The 25801-nt window shown below is 47.6% G+C and overlaps 1 protein-coding gene across 2 annotated transcripts; it reads left to right on the forward strand.

Moving 5' to 3' along the window:
- Positions 1–513: 513 nt before the first annotated feature.
- On the forward strand, positions 514–21915 carry GMFG (glia maturation factor gamma). Of its 2 annotated transcripts, XM_048500768.1 has the most exons (8): positions 514–813; positions 2568–2766; positions 4303–4399; positions 5161–5210; positions 17525–17574; positions 18403–18485; positions 20440–20513; positions 21659–21915. In XM_048500768.1, the coding sequence occupies exons 2-8, from the start codon at positions 2764–2766 to the stop codon at positions 21728–21730; spliced, it is 429 nt and encodes a 142-aa protein (XP_048356725.1). In that variant the 5' UTR covers positions 514–813; positions 2568–2763; the 3' UTR covers positions 21731–21915. The 2 variants fall into 2 exon arrangements, with proteins under 2 accessions (XP_048356725.1, XP_048356726.1); XM_048500769.1 differs by lacking the exon at positions 514–813 and having other exon boundaries at positions 2356–2766.
- The last annotated feature ends 3886 nt before the right edge of the window (positions 21916–25801 follow it).

Here is a 25801-nt window from a genome sequence, read left to right on the forward strand (position 1 = left end):
GAAAAAAAATTGCATCAGCCATTAACTGGAGTAATTCTGCATAGGATTGCACTGTATGTTTGACAAGTATTTAAACAATTTCAATTACAGGGTTTAGGTCATGCCAGGAAAAAAAATTCAAACAAATCTACCTGCAGACTTTTAAGGTCGACTCTTTTCCCACTCACCAATTTCATGGTGTCATCCACTTTATACATAGCCTGTCTTTCTCATTGAGACGCAAGGCAGCTTATGAAAAGCAATTTAATCAGACACCACAGATCTCCAATAAACAATGCAATAGGATTGGGATTATGGAGACCTTGAACAGTATAAATAAAAGCTGCCTAAAAAAACAAACCTGTGGGGAACCTTTGGCACTCCAGATGTTATGGACTACAATTCCTATCAGCCCCTGCCAGCATGGCCAATTGGCCATGCTGGCAGGGGCTGATGGGAATTGTAGTCCATAACATCTGGAGTGCCAAAGGTTCGCCACCACTAGCCCAAGGCTAGCATTATTTCATCGGCTAATTAGGGTCAGCTATGACATGATGGCGAAGAAAAGGCAGTGAAGAGTACGTCAGCGGCATGGCCCTGGCTACGAACAAGAAGCTGCTGCTGACATCCCGGTATGGCGGCAATCGGCTGTGAGCCACAGTAGAGGGCAGCAAGGTTTCCCAACAGCTTTGAGCTGGGGTGATTGCAGCTGCACATCTTTCTGTCCCATGCAGCGGTGGTGGGACCATGGGGGTTTTCGACATTCAAAGGCAGCGCTTTGAGCTGCTCTCTGAACTGCAGAACGGAGACCTGACAGCTGTCTCTCTGGGGAAGGTTGGTCGGCCACTTAATTGTCCTGAAGAACAGGTTAGTTCGTGGCCTGGCCAAAATTGAACCTACCTTTCAGTTTTTCATATGCTGGAAATGAGATGAGTATGTATGTAGAACTACTTTCTCTTTTCTGCATGTCAAAAATAAGATGTTTGTACTTTTAGACCTCACATCAAGCAGTCGGACAAGGGTGGGAGAGTGTTTTAATATATCAGTGCATCCTTGCATGTCCACCAGCAGTGTGGAAAGTTTGCTTTTCCTTGTGCACAATTCCAGAATTGATGGTGGTTGATGTCATTTTTGCTGGCTGGTAAGTAGTCTTATATCTACTGCAGACTGTTTCTGACTGCACAGTTACGCAGCACCTTCAGCTACAACAACACAAGCCTTTATTGGCATATAAAACGGGACAAAATTTTTAAAACAAAACAAGGTTAAGAAATACAGTTAAAATTACTAATTTCCAGTATAAAATGTGCAACAGTTTCACAAAAGAGCACATCAGAGCTGTTCAGGAGATTGGGTATCTTATAACACTCATGCCACTGAGAACATTGCAAGAAAATGGAATTCATGTATTTCATGCGTATCTTATTGTATTTAGGGCATAGAAACAAAGAATGGTCAAGTGTTTCAACCGTAGTCCTATCACATGAACAAACTCTTTTAGAAAGTTCCATATTCTTAAATCTTCCCTCCAGCAGAGGTGATGGCAGCACATTACATCTTGCAGTAGCCAAGGCTCTCCTCTGGGTGTGATTAATCAGCAGACGAAGATATGCTGCCATAATTCCACGCTCGCATGGGATTAATAATGTAGTCGGAGAACAGGTTGTCTTGGCAGCACGAGTCAAATTATGAAAATCAAGATCCAAGAGCCTATTCTTAACTAGTCTGAAGGCTTCCACCTTCAACTTCTTTCCCTTCTTTAGACAAGGTGCAGAATTTCTTCCTACCTGTGATTTTTCCAGAGACCACTGAGAGGCAGTGGGCTGCCCTCGAGAGTATCCAGTGAAGCCGATGGGCAATAGACTGAGGAAGGAAATCTCTTTTTATGCAGTGAGTAATTAACATGTGGAATTCACTTCCAGATGATGTAGCGATGGCCACAGGCATAGATGGCTTTAAAGAAAAGTAGACAGATTCATGGAGGAGAGATCAGTCAGTGGAAAAAGGCAGGAACCGGTACATGTTGGGAGCTGCAGTCCTGACGGATACTTCTAGCCAAGGCGACTAAAGGGAACTGCCACATTCAGAGGCAGCAAACCTCTGAATCCCAGTGCCTGGTGGCTACATTAATTGGAGGCCTCAACCTCTCTGTCCTGCTGCTGGTCCTCCAGAGAAACTGGTTGGCTACAGTGTGAAATAGGTTGATGGGCTGGATGGACCATTGGTCTGATCCAGCAGTGATCTTATGTTACCTGCACTAGATGGATCTTGGCCTGAACCAGCAAGGCTGTCCTGAAGCACAGGGCTGGATTCCACATCGAAAGGGCAGTTCTTAAAGTGGCTTCCTCAAAAGCCACAGCTAATGCTGTGGTCAAGTTTTATCTTTCCTTAATCACGCCCCTTGGCTTGCATTCTTGAGCCACCTGGACTGTTTCTTGGCTGTTACATGAATGAGGCTGCCGCTTTAGGCCCCTTGTTTTGGGCTACTTTCCTCTTTTAAGGGGCTGCCCCACATTATGTACTGGGTGCCAAAGGATCAGCTGTGTTGTTTGAGTCCTCTCACCTGTCATCCGTGTTATTTTCTGCAGTGCTTCCCTTTTTGAAGTTGTGGAGGAAAACCTTTTGCATCTTTCTGCGCCCCGCCCCGTCAACAGCAATTACTTCCTCTGGAGCCGCCTTTCCTTTGCAGCTGTCAGGTTGTCCTGAGCGAGGAGCTAAGCTGCACATTCTGTCTGAAGCAAGAACGCTGGACCCAGCAAAGGACATCGGTCTTGGAAAAGCAGAATGGTGAGGTTAAAGGTTTCCTAAATTAGGTCAAGAAGGAGGGGTGGCGAGGGGAGGGTCACATTTTGTTTCAAACCTGTTTTTGCTCCTTTGATCTTTTTGAAAAACTAGATCGGCTTACTTTGCCACTTTCTCATGTATTATTGTCACTGTGAAAACATTCAAGGTGGGATGACTCCCCACGCTGCAGAGTCTCTGGCCCTGCTTTCTCCACGGTGCAGCCTCCGTTTTGGACAGGCAGTTGTGGGGCTTGGGCCAAGGTGGAAGCCGCATGCCGACAGTTGGCAAAGAGGAACTTCCTGTGTGGGGTGGAGGCAGTGTTGCCAGATAACATTTCAAAATGACAGGATGCTTTGGATGGAGCTGTGTGGTATTGGAAGCAAAGAGCAGCAGGGTTTGGGGTTTTTTTTTTGAATAGGAAGATAGATTTAGATTATGCATTCGGAAGGGAGACAGCAAGTATGAAGCCGTTCAAGAATGGAACTAGCTCCCTAAAGAGGAAGCTGAGATCTTCTTTTGCTGAAATATTCTAGAGAAGGTGAGACAGTTTTCAGTTTTGAGTGGTCATTAGGTGTAAGACCCAGGGCTGGAAGTTGAAACAAGTGATGATATCCTGGATTTTCCAAGCAGAAAATTGCATTTAGAGTTTCCAGCTTTGGGGTGGGAAATACCTGGAGATGTTGTGGATGGAGCCTGAGAAGGGGAGGACCTGCAGTAGGATGAAATGCCAGACAGTCCGTCTCCCAAAGTGGCTGTTTTCTCCAGTTGACCTGATCCCTCTCACCTGGAGATCAGTTGCAATAGGGGAGATCTCCAGCCACCACCTGGAAGTTGGCAAACCAAACTATGTAGCAAGTGGTCTGTTAGGTGGGGAGTCTGACATGTGGCTCAGAGGGAAGTAATGCCCCTGGCTATCATTCAAAAACAGCAGCCGTATGTTTTCATGCAGCATCTTGAGACCAACCCCAGTCTTAATCTGATACCGTAAAAGTTTACAAAGTGCTCTTTAAAAAAATTCAGAAAAGAGTGGGTTTTTTTTTAAAAAAGAACCTGAGTGAACAGCAAGGCATCTAAATACCTGTCAATATATTTTCCAGAAGTTTTATTTGGACAAGCATTTTGAAGCTGAGACTGCCCCAAGGGTATCAGGCAAGCATAAAAATCCAAACAAAACAAACAAAAATATAAATTCTAAAGGAGACTAGACTATTCCGTGGTCTTTACTGTGGCTGATACTCCTCTATCTTCTGCCTCCAGACTAGGCAGCTTCATCACCACTTAATCTATCAAGTTTAAAAACTCATGTTTTGTTTCAGATCTGTTGGAGATTTCTGTTTATTTTCAGAACCTGTTGCACTGTGCATTGGGAGTCCCATCCTGCTGATAGTTCATTATATTATGTAATCCGCCTTGAGTCTTAGCAGGAAAGGAGGGCTGTAAATTACCTTAACAGACTAACAAATGAATGTTCTGTGCCCTGTCATCCCTCAACAGGGGAGAGGGAGAATGAGAATTCCCAAATTCCTGTTTTCATTGCAGTCCGATTCTCTGGTTGTGTGTGATGTGGACCCAGACCTGAAGGAGAAACTGAAGACATTTCGGTTTCGGAAGGAGACAAACAATGCAGCTATAATTAGTGAGTTGTCATCCTGCATAGCACCGTCCCTCGCTCACCATTTTTTTTCTTAAATGGGGCTCATGTGACTTATGACAGTTATTATTAAAAGCCCCATGAATTGGCCAGTATATCAGAAATGACCATGTGAATTCAATAAATGCATGTATCAAAATTAGTTTACCACATGGTGGTAACAAAATCCTGGTGCGTTTTGAACTGGAGCAGTCACTTTTCATCAGGGAATATTTTAAAAAGAAAAAGAAATGTGAGTACTACAACAGAGTCTTTTTTAATCTGAGAAGCCCGATGTATTCTCAAGAAACATCTTGGGGTGTGGGCAGTGGTGGGATTCAGCAGGTTCGCACCACTTTGGAAGAACCGGTTGTTAAAATGGTGCTGGTAAACAACCAGTTGTTAAATTATTTGAATTCCACCACCAGAACCGGTTGTTAAATTATTTGAATCCCACCACTGGGTGTGGGTATCTTGTAACAGAGTGGTTTTGGTACCGATACAACTTTTGTTGCTACCAATACAGGCAAATGTGGGCTCCAGGTAACCATCATCACTCCTATAAATGTGAACGGAAATTTAAAAGTGCTCTCTTCTGTTGCAATCCTCCTTGGTTCCAGAACTGGAATCCTGTGGTCCCAACCTTGTCCATCAGTTGGGTGCTAGAACAGATAAGGCTGAGGAACTCTGGACTCCTAGGGTTCCAAGTTCCTCCTAAGGATGGAGGTGAAAAGGCTTGAGCAGATTTTTGCTTTCTCTCTCCTCAGTGAAAGTTGACAAAGACAAGCAACTGGTGGTGCTGGAGGAAGAATTTCAGGTAGGCAGAATTTATGCTTCTGACACTCTGCTTAAAATGGGGACAAATTTCCCTATTTTTTTTTAAAGAGGCTGGCCAGAGCTTTAACGTATCTGATTTCAATCTACAGATTCATAAAAGGCATGGTTTGGAATGTTTGGGATGTTAAAATGGCCCTAGAGTATTTTGCGCCAAGCAACCATATGGGCTGCTCAGATTAGAATAAGAGAATAGGGCAGGAGGACCTGGGCTCCAGATTGTTTAGGACCTTAAAATTAAGCACCAACACTCTGACTTGTGCCCAGAAACAGATGGCCACTGTCTACTCTCTAACTCTTTACTTCAGGGATCCCCCAACATGGTGCCTATGGGCCCCTTTCCTAGAGTCCACAAAGGATTTTTAGTGGGTGGGGCCAGGTGGGGCTTGGCATTTGGAGACCTGATAGGCCCGTGGTGGTGAACCTATGGCACTCCAGATGTTCATGGACTACAATTCCCATCAGCCTCTGCCAAAAGGCCATATGGCAGGGGCTGATGGGAATTGTAGTCCATGAACATCTGGAGTGCCATAGGTTCGCCACCACTGCGATAGGCTATGCAGACTTTAAAAATGTTGCTTCACCAGCAACTGAAGGATGTGTGATTGAAGATAAGATGCAGAGCCGTCGTCCAACGGGCTCCTCCTCAGCTGTGCCCACCACATTGTGCAAGAATTCCAAACGCTCAAAAGGTTGGGGGATCCCTGCTTCATTCACCTTGGTTGAGACATTCATGAATCATTCCACAAAGCCCAAACGTTCTCAAGAATAGAAATCGGAGACGTTACAGAGAAAAAAAAATGTGTGAACAACTTTCTCCACCCACAGCCTTGCTGAAATGGAGGGATAGTTGCCATGATAGAGACACAGATCAACACACAGCAAGATGTTTAGTAGGGGGAAGGGCTGTTTCTTTAGCTTTCTGTTTCCTTCATGCTCAATCTCTCACTGGCTTGCTTGCTCCCTCTCTCTCTCTCTCTCTCTCACACACATGCAGAATTTCTAACCTCTTCACTTCTCTTAAGCACATGCCAACGAATGAATTCCCAGGGCTCCAAGCAATTGCCTGGATCTGACATAAAGCGACATCACCTTTTCCCAAAAGAAATCTCATCAACTCCTCCATTCCACATTCCTGCATTCTTGACATAAGTTTTTGCCAGTATGTTGGAAATTACGAGGCCGGGCTAAAAGCAAATTGAATTCCAGATCAAATTTAATATCTCCGGGGAGCGATGTGCTGATGGCGTCATTTGCTTTCATATTTAATTCAATACGTTATACAACCCCTTGTGCACATTTGTGAAACGTTAATCAAATAGCAACAGTGGAATCTCTGGTCTGCTGTTTTTTAAAGCTAAGCAGAGACTTGAGGAGTGGGTGGAGAAGGATATGATTGAAGAATACCCACCCACCCACCCGCCCGCCCCACTTTCTTAAAATGCCAAGTGAGCTACTGGCAAGTTATGCTCATCTGAACTGATGCTTATGCATTATCTTGCTGTTCTTTGGAAGGAGGGGGCTCATACAGGAAGCAGTATTTAATAATATTCCCGGCAGATCTGGGATGGGGCTTCGGAATGTTTATGTATTTTCATTATTTATGTGTAACCTCCGAGCCATAATGCTTGTTAGGCAGTATACAAAGATAAAACCAATCAATCAGCCAACATGGCCAGCTAGTTAAGTGACCATAGAGTGGTGTTTGGCTAAGAACAAATACATTTGGACCACAGGGCCAAAATTTATATCCCTTTTCCTTTCCCTTCTGCACATCTTCTGCAAGATGCCAGAGAGTGGAAGCAAAAGACAGGGCCACTACTTTTGCAATAGGCAAAATGGGTCAGGTGCAGTGTGTTTCTGCACATTGTGTTGAGAAATATGGCACCTGCTACAGTCTCTTCTGCAAATCTGTTGAAAGGGCAAGAGCCATCTTGTCATCCTGTGCCTCAAGTCGCCCCATCATTCGTGACTGTGCCTTCGCCTAGAGCCAGAGATGTGGCTAGAAAAAATGGAGCCCGGGGCAAAAATTTTCCCCAACGGTCCACACTCCCCCACCACAACCAAACAACATTTTTTGCATCAGGTCATCTCAAAGTCACCATCACATTATAGAACATGCCCCAACGCACAAATCTGAACACACCCACGGTTCCCTAGTTTAAAAAACATTGAAAGTGATGCTTTTTTGGGGTGGGGGGGATCCACCCTGAAACAGCATCACTTTTAATGTTGTTTAGACTAGAAAGCCCAGATTCTCCTTTTAAATCCACCCTAAAGGGAGACTCAGGGCTCCCTAGTTTAAACAACATTGAAAGCAATGCTGTTGGGGGGGGGTGGGGATCCACCCTGGAACAGCATAATTTTCAGTGTTGTTTAAACCTCTGCCCTTCACCAGTTTGCGTCTTGGGTCCATTACACATGGATGGACGAAGCAGCCAGATATTGAATCACACAATTCATGGTCCTGATAGGATTACCGGTTCTGTGTTGGGAAATTCCTGGAGATTTTGGGAGTGGAACTTGGGGAGGGTGAAGTTTGAGGATGGGAGGGACCTCAGTGGGTTGTAATACTGTAGAATCCACCCTCCAAAGCAGCAGCTTTCTCCAGGGGGACACGATCTCTGCAGTTTGGAGCCAACTTCAGGAGATCTCCAAAGGCCCCCTGGAGATTGGTAACCCTATCCGTTAAGTTTGGTGTTGTCTACTCAGACGTGCAGTGGCTGCCCACGGTCTCCAGCAGATAACTTTCCCATCACCTTCTGTCTGAGCCTTTAAACTGAAGATGCTGAGGATTTGACCTGGAACCACTGGCGTAATGCCCATTGGGCAAGGTGGGCAGCTGCCCAGGGCATCACCTCGTGGGGGGCATCAAAATGCTGGGTTCGTTTTTGGGTATTTTAGTGGTTTTCCATTTTTGGCCCACAGGGGGCGCAGTTTTTAGGCTAGCGGCACCAAAATTTCAGCGTATCATCATGAGACTGTCCTTATGAAACCCCCCAAGTTTGGTGAGGTTTGGTTCAGGGAATCCAAAGTTATGGACTCCCAAAGGGGGTGCCCCATCCCCCATTGTTTCCAATGGGAGCTAATAGGAGATGGGGGCTACAGTTTTGAGGGTCCATAACATTGGCCCCCCTGGACCAAACTGCACCAAACCTGGGGGATATAATTAGGGCAGTCTCCCGATGAGTCCCTGAAAGTTTTGAGACTGTGCCTTTAGAAATGTACTTACAGCCTGCACAACCCCATTGACAGCAATGCAGAAAACTCAATGCACAGAACAAAGATTCTTGGGCAGAATTTCTAGGATGTTTCCTGCAGGGGAGTGCATTTTTTGGATGTATCGGCACCAAAATTTCAGGGGTATCATCTACGGAGATGATGGCACCCCAAGTTTGAATTTGCAGTTTGAGATTCAGTGGGGCCAAAGTTAATGGACCCTCAAAACATGCCCAGCCCCCATCTCCTGTTAGCTCCCATTGGAAACAATGGGGGATGGGAGCCTGCTTTGGGAATCCCATAACTTTGGACTCCTTACAGAACCAAAGCCTCACCAAACTTAACAGGGGAGTGGCATAAGGAACAGAATCTTCTGATGATATGCTGAAATTTTGGTGCTGATATGTCTAAAAATGCACCCCCTGCAGGCACCAATGTCCCGGAAAAAAATTGTTTTTGGTCATGGTGGAGTGGCCGCTCATGGGGGGGGGGGCATCCAACTCAGGTTTTGCCCAGGGCTACAGTTTGCCCAGGGCTGCCTCGTTACGCCCCTGCCTGGAACCTTCTGCATGCCAACAGAGGCTCTTCCATGGAGCCACGACCCCCCCCAAATGGTACCTGTGACTCAGCTACATCCTTGGGGGAGCCTGTTCATCGTTCCTAGCTTCTTGTTTGATCTTAAGTGATTCCAAGGTCTGTGCAGTTCTGTGCATTTGCCAATCCATGACATGGCGCCTGGAGCTGCATCAGAGGATTAGATACTAAGCTAATACAGAAGAACAGGATGTGCAGCCCCTCCTTTAGCGACACAAAAGTCAGGCTGAGTGACAGCCTATATAAGAGAGCCACATATTCCCTCCTTCCTTGTGGTGTGCATACATAGGCTTGAGCCACTGGGACCCCTTGAAGGTCTTTCCCTTCTCCTGCCCTGACCCAGGACCCAAATAGTTAACCTGTGCAGAGGAATTAAGCCCCTGTTTCCTCTCTCATCACATTGTCTAAAGTGGCAGATACACTCCAGCTTTCTGGTTGCAGCTGGTTAGAATCAGAGACCCAGATTTCCTAAGGTTGTGCAGAGTGTGGGCCTTAAAAGATTTTGGCATCTAAGGTGGAAAACTGAAAGGATACTTGTCACCTGCAGTCATCTTCCAATCTGTGCACGGCCAAAGTTGAATCCCACAGTCAGCAGTAAAGAACTCATGTGGGGTGCATAGAATGCATGGAAAGTTGGACTTAGGTGAGGAAGACCTGAATTCAGGTTCCTGACACTCCTAAAGTAGCCTTGGGCAAGTCAGGGGTGTATCTGCCATGGGGACATAGGGAGTCAAATGGCCCCAGGCACCCCACATTTGGTCACATGGGGGGGGGGGGCGCAAAAATCAGGTTTGTTTGTGGTTTTTTGTATTTTTTAGCATTTTTTCAGTTTTTGGCCTGCAGGGGGCAAAGTTTTTAGGCTAGCAGCACCAACATTTCAGGGATTTTTCAGGAGACTCTCCTGATGGTGAGATTTGGTTCAGGGGCTCCAAAGGGGGTGCCCCTATCCCCCATTGTTTCCAATGGGAGCTAATAGGAGATGGGGGCTACACTTTTGAGGGTCCATAACTTTGGACCCCCTGAACCAAACTTCACCAAACCTGGGTAGTATCATCAGGACAGTCTCCTAAAGATACCCTGAAAGTTTGGTGCTGCTAGCTTAACAATTGCACCCCTGACAGCAGACACTGCCCAAATTCCCCAGATTCTCCTTTTAAATCCACCCCCTTTGGCATGGATTTAAAGGGAGAATCTGAGGTCTCCAGTTTAAACAGTGAAAGTGATGCTGTTTCAGGGTGAGGGAGAATCCACCCCAAAACAGCATCTCTTTCAATGTTGTTTAAACTGGGAATCCCAGATTCTCCCTTCAAGCTGGATTTGAAAGGAGAATCTGGGCTCCCTAGTTTAAAAACCATTGAAAGTGATGCTGTTTGGGAGTGGATTCCAGCATCACTTTCAATGGTGTTTAAACTAGGGACCCCAGATTCTCCCTTTAAGATGGGCGCCACAGGTTGAGGGAGGGTGCTGACCCTCCAGAGCCAGAGCCCGTGCCAGCACGCCAACTCAGCCTGTCCAGCCTTCTTAAGCAGTAGATCTGGGCCCCTTGCTGCCTGCCCAAGCAGTAGTCCTGGACCTTTCCTTCCTGCCCAGCGGTAGACCTGGGCGCTCCTCTGTGAGATCTGCAGACGGCTTGATTTCTCTCTCCTCTCCACTGTATCTAGGGAAAAATGTGGCCCCACCCCGGAAAACTCAGATTATGCACCAGGCTCCATTTTCCCTAGATATGCCTCTGCTCCACCCTCCCAGGGTCTGCGCAGGCGGGCTTCTGCCTTCCCCAGGCCCTGGGGAGAGCAGGAGCCGGCAGCAAGGATGTGTAGGGGCAGGGTTACGCAATGCGTGAAGGTGGGGCTATGCAACCCATGGGGGGGGGGGACGCCCGGAAGATGTTTTGTCCCCGGGTGCCACTTCCCCCCCACATACACCTCTGTGGGCAAGTCATTATCTCTCAGCCTAATTTACCTTACGTTGTTGGGAGTGGTTAAACTGACAGTTTACTAAAACCTTTGGCAATGGGTGTTCTGAATAAAGTAGTAGCAAATATTCCAGCTGTCAGTGTGGAAAGGCCTTTGTTTTTGATGGTGAGCCTGTGTGCTGCAGTGGTCAGAGCCTCCGTTCAAGATGGGAGGGGAGGAGATGTGTTTCTATTCCTGTCCAGCCATGAGTAACCTCTCTCTCCTTTCAGTTTTGGCTACCTCACAAGTTTGTTGTGAGAACAGAAGCGGGTGAACTATGTGCACTACCCTGAGCTCCTTGTAGAAAGATGAAATGCAGAAGTGATACAGAGATGTTCAACAGCTTTCCCAAAGATGGGGCGTGACCTGGCAGAGCTCTCTCTTTTGTGGTGTCCTCCCACCCCAGCTTTTGAATTTAGTTTTGGGGCCTCCTGTGCTTGCCATGTATTTTTTTTAATCTAGAAAGTGGGTTAAAGCTGTGGAGGCTTATCCGTGTCCCCCAAGGATCCGTTTTGGGACCAGTGCTCTTTAACTTATTCATAAATGACCTGGAAGTAGGGGTGGGTAGTGTGGTGGCCAAGTTTGCAGATGATACCAAATTATGTAGGGTGGTAAGAACCACAAAGGATTGCGAAGAGCTCCAAGCGGACCTTGATAAATTAGGTGAGTGGGCTAAGAAATGGCAAATGCAGTTCAATGTTTGAGAATGTAAAGAGAGTGATGCCGTGAGGGGCAAAAAAATCCAAACTTCACATACCACGCTACAGGGGTCCAGTGCTATCAGTCACAGACCAGGAAAGGGATTTGAAGCGTCTTAGTTGATAGTTCCATGGGAATGTCAACTCAATGCATGGCAGCCGGTGAAAAGGCAAACTCTATGCTGGGGATAATGAGTAGGAAAGAGGTGAGAATAAAACTGCAAAGATTGTCATGCCACTTATATAGAAGCCGTGAGATGCGACCGCGCACTTAAGAGTACTGTGTTCCAGTTCTGGTAAGCCACATCCTCCAAAAGGATATCGAAGAGATAGAAAAAGTGCAGAGGAGAAGAGACTTGAGGGATGAAGTTGAAGAGTTGGAGCACCTTCCTTATGAGGAAGGAGCACAAAAGTTTCGCGACTCTTTAGTTTGGAAGGGAGGCGTCTGTGAGGGGGATATGATTGAAGTCTATAAAAAAGTATGCATGGGGTAGAAAATGTTGACGGAGAGAAATTTTCTCTCTCTTTCTCCTATCTGAGAACCAGGGGGGCGTTCTGGGCGAAGAAATGCTGGGGGGGAAAGAATTAGGACTAATAAAGGAAACGCTTCTTCAGCATAGCGTGTGATGATTGGTGTTTGGAATATGCTGCCACAGGAGGTGTTGATGGCCTAACCTGGATAGCTTCAAAAGGGCTTGGACAGATTTATGGAGGAGAAGTCAATCTATGGCTGCAATCATGATCCTCCTTGATCTCCAGATTGCTAATGCCTTAGCAGACCAAGGTGCTCAGGAGCAGCAGCAGCAGAAGGCCATTGCTTTTCACATCCTGCATGTGAGCTCCCAAAGGCACCTGGTGGGCCACTGCGAGTAGCAGAATGCTGGACTAGATGGACTCTGGTCTGATCCAGCAGGCTAGTTCTTATGTTCTTATGTTCTTATGGGGAATTCAGATAACCTGTGCACTCCCACACACGCCAGCTGGGTGACCTTGGGCTAGTCACAGCTTTTCGGAGCTCTCTCAGCCCCACCCACCTCACAGGGTGTTTGTTACTTGAGGAAGGGCAAAGGAGATTGTCCAGCCCCTTTGGAGTCTCCTGCAGGAGAAGGGAGGGGATATAAATGCAGACTCTTCTTCTTCTTCAAACTCTTCTAAAGTAGATTAAAGAGAAGAGGTGAAATGGGCTCTCCCTCTCTCTTCCTTCCCTCCAGCCATCTCACCACTCTCAAATAATACACCGTGGATTATGTTTTTTTAAAGAATGGAAAGTTCTTCTTTCTAGAATCCTGTGTTCAGAAAGCAAACTCAGTTCTTCACGAAGGAAACCCAGCAAGAAAAACAAGAAGAGCATCACACAAGTTTGTCTGGTTTGTGCAGATAATCTTTACCCTTTTTCAGTTTTACCAGTTCTTACAATTTAGGGTACTGGCTGTTGCCCCTCCCAGATTTCACTTCAATGTTTTCAGTTTTTTGTTGTGTGAGTGTATGTTGGTGTGGCTCTTCCCCTCCCCGTGCAGGGCTCTCGGGCTGCGGTTCCTTCCCCTCCTCCCCTTTCCTGGGGTTTTTCCTTCCCAGAGGTGTCTTTTTCCAATTGGCCGAGGGGGGCAAGAAATGGTTAAGCCACAGAGCCTGATATTGGAGGCAGCCCGTCCCTGGTTTCCCAGCCTTCCCTTCCCAACCCTATGCGTGCCAATAAGGTCCTGCCACAGTTGCCTCGCTGTCAGCTGGACCCTGCCACCAAGCTTCAGCTTAAGCCCTGCCCAGTTGCCTCACTGGGCTCCCGCTAGCTCTCTGGCCCTGAGCTGCTTTTAGCTTAGCCTGCCAGCTCAGCGATGGCCTCCTCACACCCTTGCTCCTTTCACTGCCACCCAGAATCACCCTCCTGTCACCCGGCTGCAGCAGCAGCTCCCGCGCCTCGGCGTTTCCCCGCTTAAATCCTCTTCCCGCTCCCAAAAGCCTCCCTCTCCCCAGCTGGAGTGATTCTGAGCCGCACTTGAACGATGCTCAGCTGTGCGGCGTGGCGAGGAGCCTACTGATCCTCTTGCATGATCTCTTTGCGCGCTGTCATCCCCTCGCCCGGTTTCCCTCGCCCGGTTTCGTCCTCTCAGGGACACATTGACACATCAATGCGCCCGACCCGATCATCGGACCCGAGACGGCCGTGGCGGTTTCCCTCCCCTCGCCCGAGAATGGCCAGTCCGGGCTGGGTGTGGCAGTCCCGGTAGCTCCGCTCCATACACCCGGACAGTTGGCTTGAAAAATAGTGAAATCCTATTCTTTCACTACTTCTTTCCTTATCTAGAAGAAGAAGGATAGTTTGGAGTTACATTCCACCTTTCTATCCTGTAAGGAGACTCAAGGTGGCTTTCAAGCTCCTTTCCCTTCCTCTCCCCACTGTCAGGACTTTGTGTGTTTATAGGTGCAGGGGTGTCGCCAGGGACTTTCCTGCCAAGCCTTTGGCGGGCTGCCCAACTTTGGAGGCTCACGGCGATTCTTCTGCTATCTCCTTGAAATTTGTCTGTGTGAAGTGCTTTGTTTCTTTACGGAGGAAGGAGGAGTGATACTTCTAAACTGTTGCAAGAGTTCTGGGCCTCAGAACTCGCATGTCTTGCTTTCTGAATGGTCTGCCAGTACAATAAAGAACTACTATGAGTTACTTTTGACTGGACTTTCCCTAGTTCGTTACATTATCTGCCCAATTGCGTCACCTCCAATAGGAGCGTGACGAACTACAAAGGGAACGTGAAGATCTCTGCCAAGGTGTCTGTGATTTACAATACATTGAGAACCGTGAACAGGACATGGCTACTGGATTACAACACGACTTAGCCGCAAGAGCAGTTGAGTTGTGCCTGGAACGCCAGCACATGAATTCTGAACGCACACGGTTACAGAGGGAAGCGGAGCGCACCCAATCTCAGGAGGCCCCTCGTGCCCCAATGGCTCAGCCTCGTCCACTCCGTGCCCCGACTACCCACCTCCCTCAACCAAATCAGCCCATTTTGGATCAACATGCAGGGGTCCCCCAACAGGGTCCTCCAGGCCGTGGTTTCTCCTGTCCAGCTCACTTCAATGGTTCATCTAGATCCGTCCCTCCCTTTTGTTGTACATGTGGATGCATCGGATAAAGCATTGGGGCAGCCCTCCTCCAAAAGGGGTCTACTGGTAAACTATTTCCTTGTGCATACTTATCCAAAAAGTTTTCGGGCCCTGAACTGAATTGGACTGTCGGAGACAAGGAAATGGCTGCTATCAAGTAGGTGCTAGTTACTTGGCGCCATTGGTTGGAGGGGGCAGCCCATCCTTTCCAAGTCTGGTCGGATCACAAGAATTTGTGCGCCCTCTCCATGCCAGGGAAAATTTCTGCTAAACAACTCCGCTGGTCCGAATTTTTCTCTTGTTTCCAGTTTCCAGTCCATTTTTTTCCCAGGCAAAACCAATTGCTTAGCGGACACATTGTCTTGCCTTCCCTCTGGGGCGGACACCTCTTTGCGCACCATACCATGCACTGTTTTAACCCCTTCTCAGCTGGGTCTCGCTGTTACTCATGCACAGGCACGCGCACAACCTCCATCCCTTTCAGCTCCAATGGCTCCACCCTCACCACCCTCTCCGCCACCTCCCCTTCCTGAACTTGCCTCGCCTTTTCGGGAGGAACTTCTTCGAGTGGGGATGAGTCCCGTCCATCCCTTCAATTGCGGGATGGACTATGACGAAAGGGGGATTGTCTATACATTCCTCGAGACTCCGCTAAACCAGTCATTTTTCTGGCCATGATGCCAGGATTTGCTGGAGCATTTTGGTTTTCTTAAAGACTCTCTGCATTTGTGGCGGCGAAGTTTTAGGAATGGACCATGATGCAAGGATATTGAGGCGTATGACAGGGGGTGTTCTATTTGTGCTGAGGCTAAGTCCATGCCAGGGAAGCCCCATGGGCTGCTTCATCCTATACCTCCGGTGGATCGTCTCTGGCAAGTTATTTCCATGGATCTTATTACAGACCTTCCTGAGAGTCAGGGCAACACCACCCGGTTCTGCAGCCAGGTGGGTGGAGGGATCTGTTTTCCAAGTGTTTACCAGGCGTATATCCCTTGCCCCACCATTCCCTCTGCTCCGAAGCTAGCAAAACTGTTTATTCAACATGTTTACAGGCTGCACTCCGCTCCAGCCAAGATAATTTCAGACAGAGGCCCTCAATTTGTTTCTAAGTTCTGGAAGGCATTTCTAGCCCTTTTGGGAGTGGAGCCGGCTTATCATCTCCTTATCACACGCAATCTGACGGGCAATCCAGAGCGTCTGAGAACCAGGCAGTTGGAACAATGTCTCTAAGTTTTGCTATACTATCATCAGAATAATTGGACAGAGTTGCTGCCATTTGCAGAATACGCTTATAATAACGCTGTGCACAGCAGTATGAATAAAGCACCATTTGAGGTGGTGTTCGGACATTTGGCCCAACCATTCCCCTTCCTGGGGTTGGAACAGGTCCAGCCTCCCGAATTAGACTCTTGGATTCAATCTATTGTGAATGATTGGGCTCCCATTCAGACTGCATTACAGAAAGCACAGGACGCACAAAAGGCTCAGGCAGATAAACACCGCCAGCATTTTTTGCTTCATGTAGATGACTGGGTGTATCTCTCTACCAAAAACCTACGTGATGTTCACAAGTACTCCAAACTCGGCCGGAAATTCATTGGACCGTTTAAAATATTACAAGTGATCAATGAGGTTACTGCCAAGTTAGACCTGCCAAAATATCTTAGCAAAATTCATCCTGTTTTTCATTCCAGCTTGCTCAAACGGGCTCCAGATTTCGATGCTTGGCACGGCCCCCCGGAACGTCCTCCTCCGGTTCTGATTGATGGAGAAGAGCATTACGAGAGCGACACTATCTTTGATTCCCACTACATCTCAAACGTTTGCTATATCTGGTTTCCTGGGTGTGTTTCCCCACCGGACATGACCAATGGGTCTACGCTGTGCATGTCCACGCCCCCATTTTAGTGACCACCTTCCATAAAGGCATTTCCCGACGAACTGGGGGGGGGGGAGCCATTCTTCAGGGAGGCAGAATTTCAGGACTTTGTGTGTTTATAGGTGTAGGGTGCCTTGGGGTTTTCCCGCTGAGCCTTTGGCAGGCTGCCTGGCTTTGGAGGCTCTGAGTTCTTTTGCTATCTCCTTGGGAAATTTGTCTGTGTGAAAGTTGCTTTGTTTTCTTTTCTTCTTCCACAGTGTAGCGAGGAAGGAGGGAATTGATACTTTTAAGCTGTTGCAAAGTTCTGGAAGCCTCAGAACTTCGAACGTAATGTACTTGCTCTGAACGGTCTGCCAATTTACAATAAAGAACTACTATGAGTTACTTTTGACTGGACTTTCCCTAGTTCATTACACCCACAACAGACACCTTGTGAGGTAGGTGGGACTGAGAGAGTTTCGAAGAACTGTGACTCGCCCAAGGTCACCCGGCAGGAATGTAGGAGTGCGGAAACTCATCTGGTTCACCAGACAAGCCTCTGCACTCGGGTGGAGGAAGTGGGAGGAATCAAATAACTCCGGTTCTCAGATTACAGAATCCGCCTTGATCTTAACACTACACCACACTGCCCTCTAAGTGGTCTATCCCAATGGTTCCCAACTGTTTTGAGTATGAGGACCCATCCACATGATAGTAGTTATACTGCCAAGAAAATACGTAACAGTGAAAGATCAAAGTGACAGTGTTTAGTGTGCATGTGGGCCTGAGGACCCCTTACAATGGCTCAGGGCCCTCCAGGAGTCCTTGGCCTCCATGAGGTGAACCACTGGTCTGTCTTTCTGATCTTCTCCTACAGGACATCTCTCCAGAAGAGCTGAGAAGTGAACTGCCAGAACGCCAGCCTCGATATCCTTGTAGTGTTCAGAGAGGAAGTTTATCTACTATTGGACAGCCCCACATTTATTCTCCACACCAACAGACATTGCTATTTTCTTGTTCCAACTGCTGTCTTAGCTTAAGTTTAAGTGACGGATTGGCCACTAGGATTGCCAACTCCAGAAGGGCAAATGTGTGGAGATTTGGGGGTGGGGCCTGGAGGGTTTGGGGAGTGGATGTGATGCCACAAAGTCTACCCTCTGAGCTGCCATTTTTTTCCAAAGGGAATTGCTCCAGGAGAACTCCAGGCCTCACCTGGAAGCTGGTAGCCCTATAAATGGCAACTGAGAAGTTGTCTTTTGAACTGAGTGAAGGCTGAAAGGCCAGCACTGATGCTCCCACCCATTACCTCACAGACAGAGGAGTCTTTAACCCAGGAAGTCTTTGCACATGTGGATCTCCCTGCTCATAGGTTTCCCCAACAGGCCCACGTGCTGCTCCCCAGAACTCTTTCTGGCTGGGAAAATGGAACAGGGTAGAAAGCCTTTTCCACTGGCACAATGGTCCTGATCCTAACTGGGCAGCACACACTCAGGAGTGGAGGAGAGCCCACAACTCACATGCAGTTGTCATTGGACTTGTGTACTCTATAATGTGTGAAGAGGTGAGTTGTCTCATTCACAAAGTACATTTGTTTGGTTTCATCTCAAGAAAAAAACATGTTTGCAGTGTAACCTAAGCAATGTAACGTGAGAAACAGCCCACAACGGACTGGCAGCTCTTTGTCACCTGTACAGCCACGTTCCTTCTGCCTAATTCCCCAGTTTGTGATGCTTCCTTGACTGGGGGTGGTCTTACATTTGTGGTCTACAGCTATAAATACCTCCACGATGATGGTCGGATATCCTACCCTCTCTGCTTCATCTTCTCCAGCCCTGTTGGTAAGAATGGTTGAATTTCTAAATACAATTTGATCCAAATGGCCTCAATTTTAATCCCAGATTTGGGATGGGATTGTCTCTGGTCCCTGGTGTCACACTTTGGTGGAGCCTGCAAGCCTGGGCCATGACTGGATCTGGCTACATTTTGCCCTGGAAATCCCAGTACTGCATGATTAAGGTATGATTTAAACGTGAGGCTTGTTGAGGAGAAAGCATTCATCCCTGGTACTTTGCACTCACACAGCATTTACACTTGGCTGCTACTCGTGAAAATGGCCACTCGACACGTATAACTTTTATGTACAACTAGCGGGGCCCGGCCACACGTTGCTGTGGCTTATTGTGGTGAAATGGGAAAGGAACAGTAGCAGCAAATCAATTTGCAGAAGGCCAGCGAATGCGTGCTCATGCAAACCGCGCAGCCTGATATTGTATTGTCGCGATGTCATTTGATGTGGTATTGTGCCGCGTTATTCGAGGGCGGGAATGAAAAGGCACTCCTCCCACACATCTAGGCTGGCTGGTCATGATCCTTTACCTGGGAGTAAGCTTGGTTGGTGAGGTGGCAATGGGGGGGTAATTAGCTTACTGAAACCTTCCTCTGAGGGAGTCGCGATGCAGCCGATTCAAAGTATGTCGCTGATTTGCTTTGTACCGAAAGCTTTACTCCTGAAGTAATCGCGTGCCTGGTTTTTCTTAACTGTAACACGCCCGGTATTCAGGAAATCTAGGGTGCCTGGCCCCTCCCTCCCGTCCCTTGCATGTCACCTCTCGCTCTCTTCCCTCCCTCACTTCTCTTCCCTTGATTGCCACCCCACCCCTCCCCCTCCCTCCCTTCCCTTTCCACTCCCCGGCTAGAATTGGGTGGATTGGGTCATATCAAGATGCTGGGCCCCCCCACGCCTCCCCTCCCCTTGTATGTCACCCCTCACTCTCCCCTCCCTCACTTCTCTTCTCTTGCATGCCTCCCCTCCCTCCCTCTCCCTCCTTCCCTCTCCCTGCGATGGCCATGGTGTGTGTTTGTGTTTCCGCGTCCACTCGAGTTACTGCCTCAATGTACGCTGTTTTTCCGCACCAACTGCTCCTATCTGGCGATCTGAGTGAACATTCCTAAGCAGCCGCGAACATTCTAAAGGGTGACAGTTACACTCCAGGCAGCTGCATGGTCCTTCACCAGGGGAGGCGCCAGGAGAAAAGGCGTTTTACCTGGGCCGAGTGTGAGAAATTTCAGGTATGTGAACATCCTAAAAACACTCTCACCTGGCTGATTATAGTGGCTGGGAATTTTCAGAGGAATTTGCCCAGCAGTTACTGAGTTATACTGTCATCAACAAAAACACTGTTAGCTTTTTATACATATAGATGAATCCGATGTCGGGTGAATGCCAAGTCCCACAGGGTCCCTCATCAGCATCATGCTTAAATCAAGCTTTTCTAGGACCTTATCAAACTGTCGGTTGATACAGCAATTCAAAAATAATTGCTAGGAGTGTGAGCTGGAAATTCCCTATTCAAGAGCCTCAACGAAGCCCTTAGAGAGGCAAGCGCCATACCTACTCAACTTCCCCGCACTGGAAAGAGTAATTGGGGGTCAGAACGCCAGCCGCTGAGCTGTTCTGGTGGTTCTAAGGCGATAGTGGCTGTAAAGCAGTTTAAATGGTTTGAAGAGCTCTATAAATGCTCAACATTAAACTGCTCTTCATTTACTGTAGCATTTCCCCTCAAGGAAGCTGCTGCTCTTGTGTCCTTAATGCGCTCTTCCACCATTCAGAAAGCAATATGGGCCTGGGGTCTGGGTGAGCAAGGTCTCAAGTCCCACCAATCATGTTCTCTCCCATCTCAATTCTCTGGAAACGACGCCATCCACTGCAAAGCATTTTAAACTTAGTGCTGTCAAGATTATGAATGTGAACAATAAATAAGACAGCCATTCTCTCTGTTCCCCCTTCTGCAGGATGCAAGCCAGAGCAGCAAATGATGTATGCCGGGAGCAAGAATAGGCTGGTGCAGGTGGCTGAGCTCACCAAGGTATTGCAGCTGCACTACACCTCACGCCCACACCCCCCTTGAGCCTCTTGCTTCAGTTCCTTCTCCCATAAAGCTCAGTTGCCAGATTGCAACCCAGAGCAATGCAGATTCCTTTGAACTCCCAGGAGTTGTGGCATTTCTCACCCATTTCTTCCCTCGGCCACCTCCCTCCATTTGCCTTCAGTTGGGAAATACAAAGTCCTGCTTGTTAGTACAGTGGGGGAGGGGAGCAGGCGAAAGGACAAGCAGGGAGAAGAAGAGGGAATGATCTTGATCCTTTCTTGATTGTCAATTTTAAATGTCCGTGCACATTAGCTGGGGAGCTGGCTTGCAACACTGAATATACTTCCGCCCTTTGTCATCTCTACACCTAAACAGTCCACCTTTCCGTCCACTTTCCTTTTCATGACCACCTCTGTTTGTAGTCTTCTAAATCCACTCCCCGGCTCCTTTTTTTAAAAAAAGATCCCCAGATTATTTCGCGGCTTAACAACTTTGTTTTCTGTTTCACCTAGAACAGCAGCTTTTTTTCTTCCAGCAGCTCCATAGAACACACGGTCATCAAACAGGCATTGGTGATCCAGCTACACCCATTGCTTGTGACATTGTGGTCCAGCAAGTCCATCCCTGCATGGGGCCTGCTGCAGCCTCCGTCCCACCTGCCTCGCCTGCCAGCTCAATCTCTTCAGACTCCCACCTCAGCCAGCAGCTCCCAGTCATTTCGTCTCCCTGAAGCTTCTCCCTCTTTCTTCTAATTACTATCACCGCCAATTCCGAAACCGGCGGCTTCAGGACCAATGGTGGCCCGAACCTTTGGCGCACTCCAGATGTTATGGACTACAATTCCCATCAGCCTGCCATGCGGCAGCAATTGGCTGCATGCTGGAAGAGGCTGATAAGAGCTATTAAGTAGTCCATAACATCTGGAGTGCCAAAGGTTCGCCACCACTGGCCTAGGAGGAAAGAAGAGAAGAGATAAATGGGGGTAGATGTGTCATGCTGGGCCGCGGTCCTCAGAAGTTCAAGCAAGGTCCATGTTGTGCATCCCTCTTCCTCTGTTCCCTGGGAAAGGCAGGTCTTGATGACTGGCTGTGTTGTCAACCAAGGTAGTTGCCTCCTCCTGACTTCAGTTGTCCTTTTGCCAGGTCTTCGAGATCCGGACCACAGAAGATCTGACGGAGCAGTGGCTGAAGGAACACCTGGCATTTTTCCATTAGCTAGTGGGGATTATCCTGCACCTTCAGCTTCATCCAAACCTATGGCAAGACCTGAGATTTGATCTCCTTTCCTCACCAGGGAGGGGGCACCGAGGGGGACACGTGTAAATGGCATGCATGCACTGTCGACACCTCTGGAGTTTGTTGAGTGAATGAAAATGAAATAAAGCTTTTTTGGATCCATAGCTTGCTCCCCTACTGCTGGTGACAGCACAATTGTGTCGAGTTTGTGTTCCTCAGGTATTGCTTGTGAGATTTCCTGTAAGCAACCCTGCTTCTCTAGTTGGAACTGCCCCATTTCCAGGTTGAGTTACAGTTAATGAATGGGAAATCAGCTATTTCTTCATAACCAAACATTTGTAATCCCTCTCTTTGAGTCCCTTCTGTGCATTTTAGCACCTGCAAATTGTCAATAAATAAACATCAAAAATCTTTATGCTGAATAAGTACAGTTATTTTTAACTCCAAAGTGCCTTTTATCCACTTACATGTGTAACCGGTGAACCCCCAGGATTTATTAAAATATATTTTAGTTGACCCTGACCCTTCTCACCTATATAAATGTACAGGCGTTTGTTAATATTCTTCTCCCTGAAGCCAGCCCAAATGTGTGCCTGGGAAGATATAAGTATCTACACTTTAGATTAAGGGATGTACAAATAAGAATCAAATTCATTTGATTCTTTCTCTTTTTATTTTGAGATAGATTGATAGATCGATCGATCGATAGATGATAGACAGACAGACAGACAGATGTATTTTAGGTTCCTTGGTTTTACATTGTTTTTGCCTTGCTTGGACAGGGGTTTCTGGGAACAGCCAGGATATGTAATTTGGCCAACACCGTCCTGCCACTTGCCTGGCAGGTAAACTCATCAACACAAACAAAGGACCTTTGGACTTACAAAATAATAGGATCAGGGTGTGCTGTGGCCGTTGGAAGATGTCACCCTACTTTCCCATTGGACTAGTTGAACTTTCCACTGACTGAATCTCAAGACCCATTGGATTATTTGAATTTTCCTTTGACAGAATCTCAAGGCACAAGCCTCAGGCAAAGAGGGTGCAGCCTTCTCCTTTTGGGACTTAAGACTGCCTTCCTCCTCTTTGTTTTAAATTGTTTTGTATTGTGTTGTTGGGGACTGCCCCCTTCCTCCCTTCCTTTGATTAAAATGGCATAAAAGGTCCGTGTTTTGCTCTACCCCGGGCAGTGCTTGCCTGGAAGGAGCTTGAAATCACAATGAAGAACCTCTGCTCTGAAGGCAGCCTGCCTCTGCATTCGCTTGTCATCGCTGCCAAAGCTGAAATCACTGAGAAGTCACTTTAAAAGTTATCGGGGCGGCTGGTAACACAAGGGCCCGCTTTTCTTTAATAAACAATTAAATTACCCCATCACCCCACTCAAGCATCCTGCCAAGATTGCTGGAAGATGCCCACCCCTCCATCACTTATGAACCACAAGGGTAATAGGGTTTTACAAAATGTGGAGGATATTGGTGGGCAGAACAAGATGGAGAACATGGGTGGAGACCAGAATTTTTTCCAGGGAAGCACCAGAGTTGCCAGTGTTTTTTTTAAAAAAAGAATTGTTCCTATTCTAAATAGAAACTTCCATTAAAAAATGTAAATGCCACAAATTAAAGGGGGTTAACACACACACACACACACACACACACACACACACACACACACACACACACACACACACACACACACAGAGAGAGAGAGAGAGAGGGGAGCCTCCAGGAGACTGATCTGATTGCTCAAGTGCCTGCACATGCATACTTTGACCACCTGATGGCATCTTCTGCTCACTGATTTGCCTTTGGGTTGCCAAGGAAAGTAGGAAGAATCAGATGGTTCCCATCAAGTCTCCTTACTTCGGAAGCAGGCAGCCTCTCTTGCCTCTTGAATCCTTCTGATCTGGAGGAACCGGGTTTGACTCCCAGCTCTGCCGCTTGAGCTGTGGAGGGTTATCTGGGGAATTCAGATTAGCCTGTACACTCCCACACACGCCAGCTGGGTGACCTTGGGCTAGTCACAGCTTCTTGGAGCTCTCTCAGCCCCACCTACCTCACAGGGTGTTTGTTGTGAGGGGGGAAGGGCAAGGAGATTGTCAGCCCCTTTGAGTCTCCTGCAGGAGAGAAAGGGAGGGGGATATAAATCCAAACTCTTCTTCTGCAGAGAAGGAATTTTGGCAGATGCAGCTTTTCAAGCCATTGTGGTGCTTTGAGGTGACACAAGCCACACTTGCTGTGATTCTCACAGAAGACTTTCAGAGGATTGTTATGGGAAGAGCAAGACTTAGGAGGGTCAGGCCAGTTCTTACGGTGCCAAAACCCCACGCTGGGACATATCTCTGGGCTGGCATCGTTCCTGTTCATGTACCTTTGTGTGGTGAATTCGACACATTTTGAGTATGTGACTGAAGCAGGTCAAGAAGGCATAGAAATGGGTGAAGTGCAGAGTGCTTCTAAGTGTGTTTACTTGGAAGTAAGGCCACTGAGTTCAATGGGATCAGCTCCCTACTAATTGTTTTTGGGATAGCTGCTTGAATCCTTTAAAAAGGATAGGGCATCTTCACTATGACTAATTCTGGCTTTATCATATTTGCTGGGGCCAGGCGTCTCTGTAGCTGAGAAGTCTGCTAGGATGTCAGAATTCAGACATCAGATAAAAATATTGTTCAGACTAACTGTTGGTAATAATGGTTTCAGCTCTGGATTTGATGGATCCTAACAAACAATAGTTTACAGAATGTCCTGTGCTCCTGCAGCCACACTAGCTGTACTTAGCATCATGGTTTCAGAATTTCAGAGATGTTGGTGCAGTCGGGAATAGGCCCAATTGACTAGACCTGAGCTCACCTGCTTAGGGTTTCTGTCCATGACTGCTGGAAAATTTTTGGTTTGCTGCTCTGCCCAGGAAACCATCTAAGGTGGAGAGGAGTCAGCATACTCTTTAGGCTATTCTTTCTTCCAGAGTGACTTCACCTGTCCTGGAAGCCTGTTGATTTTGTCTAGCCCTATCGAGTTAGATCTGCCTAGCTGACTGTGGTCTTTGGTTGGGACGCCAGTCAGTTCCAATGGTGGTTCTAGATTTGGTCTACTGCCTGCAGCTCTCTCTCTCAGCTTCCCCTCCCAGCCTATGTGCCCCTTGGCTGGCATAAGTCCTGGGGATTCATTCCTCCCTCCCCCCCACCACCGCTTCTTTCTGTGCCGGCATCCCAACATCATCATGGCCTTACAGTTGGGTCATCCACTGAAGCTGAATGGCTTTGAGCTCAAGCCAGATACAATGGCCTGTATCCTGCCACTGTACTGCTCAATAGCTGAAGCTGTCCTCCAAACTAAGGAAGAGCCAGTTAAGTTGGAGGAAGACTCTCTGGGCTGGGGGAGGTTGTGCCAGCCCAAGAGAGGATATCTCCCACTGGATACTCCTTCCTTGATGCATAATCCAGTTATGAAATTCATTGCCCCAAGATGTCATGATGGCAACTAACTTAGCTGGGTTTCTTAACCATTTCTGAGAGGTGGAGAGCTCTATCAGAAGCCATTAGCTGTGGTGGTTAGTTGTGGACCTGGGAGAAACTTCCTGCTGGTTGGGAGCTCACCAGAGAGCATGCTGGCCTGATCCATTTCTTGTGAGAAGGGAGGAAAACCAAAGAAAGGGAAGAGAGAGTTGAAACATTTTAAGGTGAAAAATGAGATTGGGGAAAGTTGTTAAACTATCGCACTGCTATTACAAACCACCACCACCCCCTGCAAAAGAGGAGAGACGGATTGTCCCTGCCTGGCAGGGAAACTCTGCGCTGAGGAGATGTATCATTCCCCAGAGACCTTGCCGAAGGAGAGCAATTGCGCTCTGGAGGATTCATATCTGTTGGAGAGTAGGGCTAATTATTGCTTCGTTTATAGAGATGGAGTGAACGTCCCTCTATCTAGCTACCAGATTAATCTGCAGTGCAATTAAGTTGTCTGCCCTGGATAGTGTGTCAGTCGAGAGGTTTGTTCTTTAAAAGACAAAAGATTTGGGGGTGTGGGAGGTTAAGGCAAGTTGATCTTTGGTCTG

Source organism: Sphaerodactylus townsendi, linkage group LG06 (genome assembly GCF_021028975.2).
Source record: "Sphaerodactylus townsendi isolate TG3544 linkage group LG06, MPM_Stown_v2.3, whole genome shotgun sequence".
Classification (NCBI taxonomy): domain Eukaryota; kingdom Metazoa; phylum Chordata; class Lepidosauria; order Squamata; family Sphaerodactylidae; genus Sphaerodactylus; species Sphaerodactylus townsendi.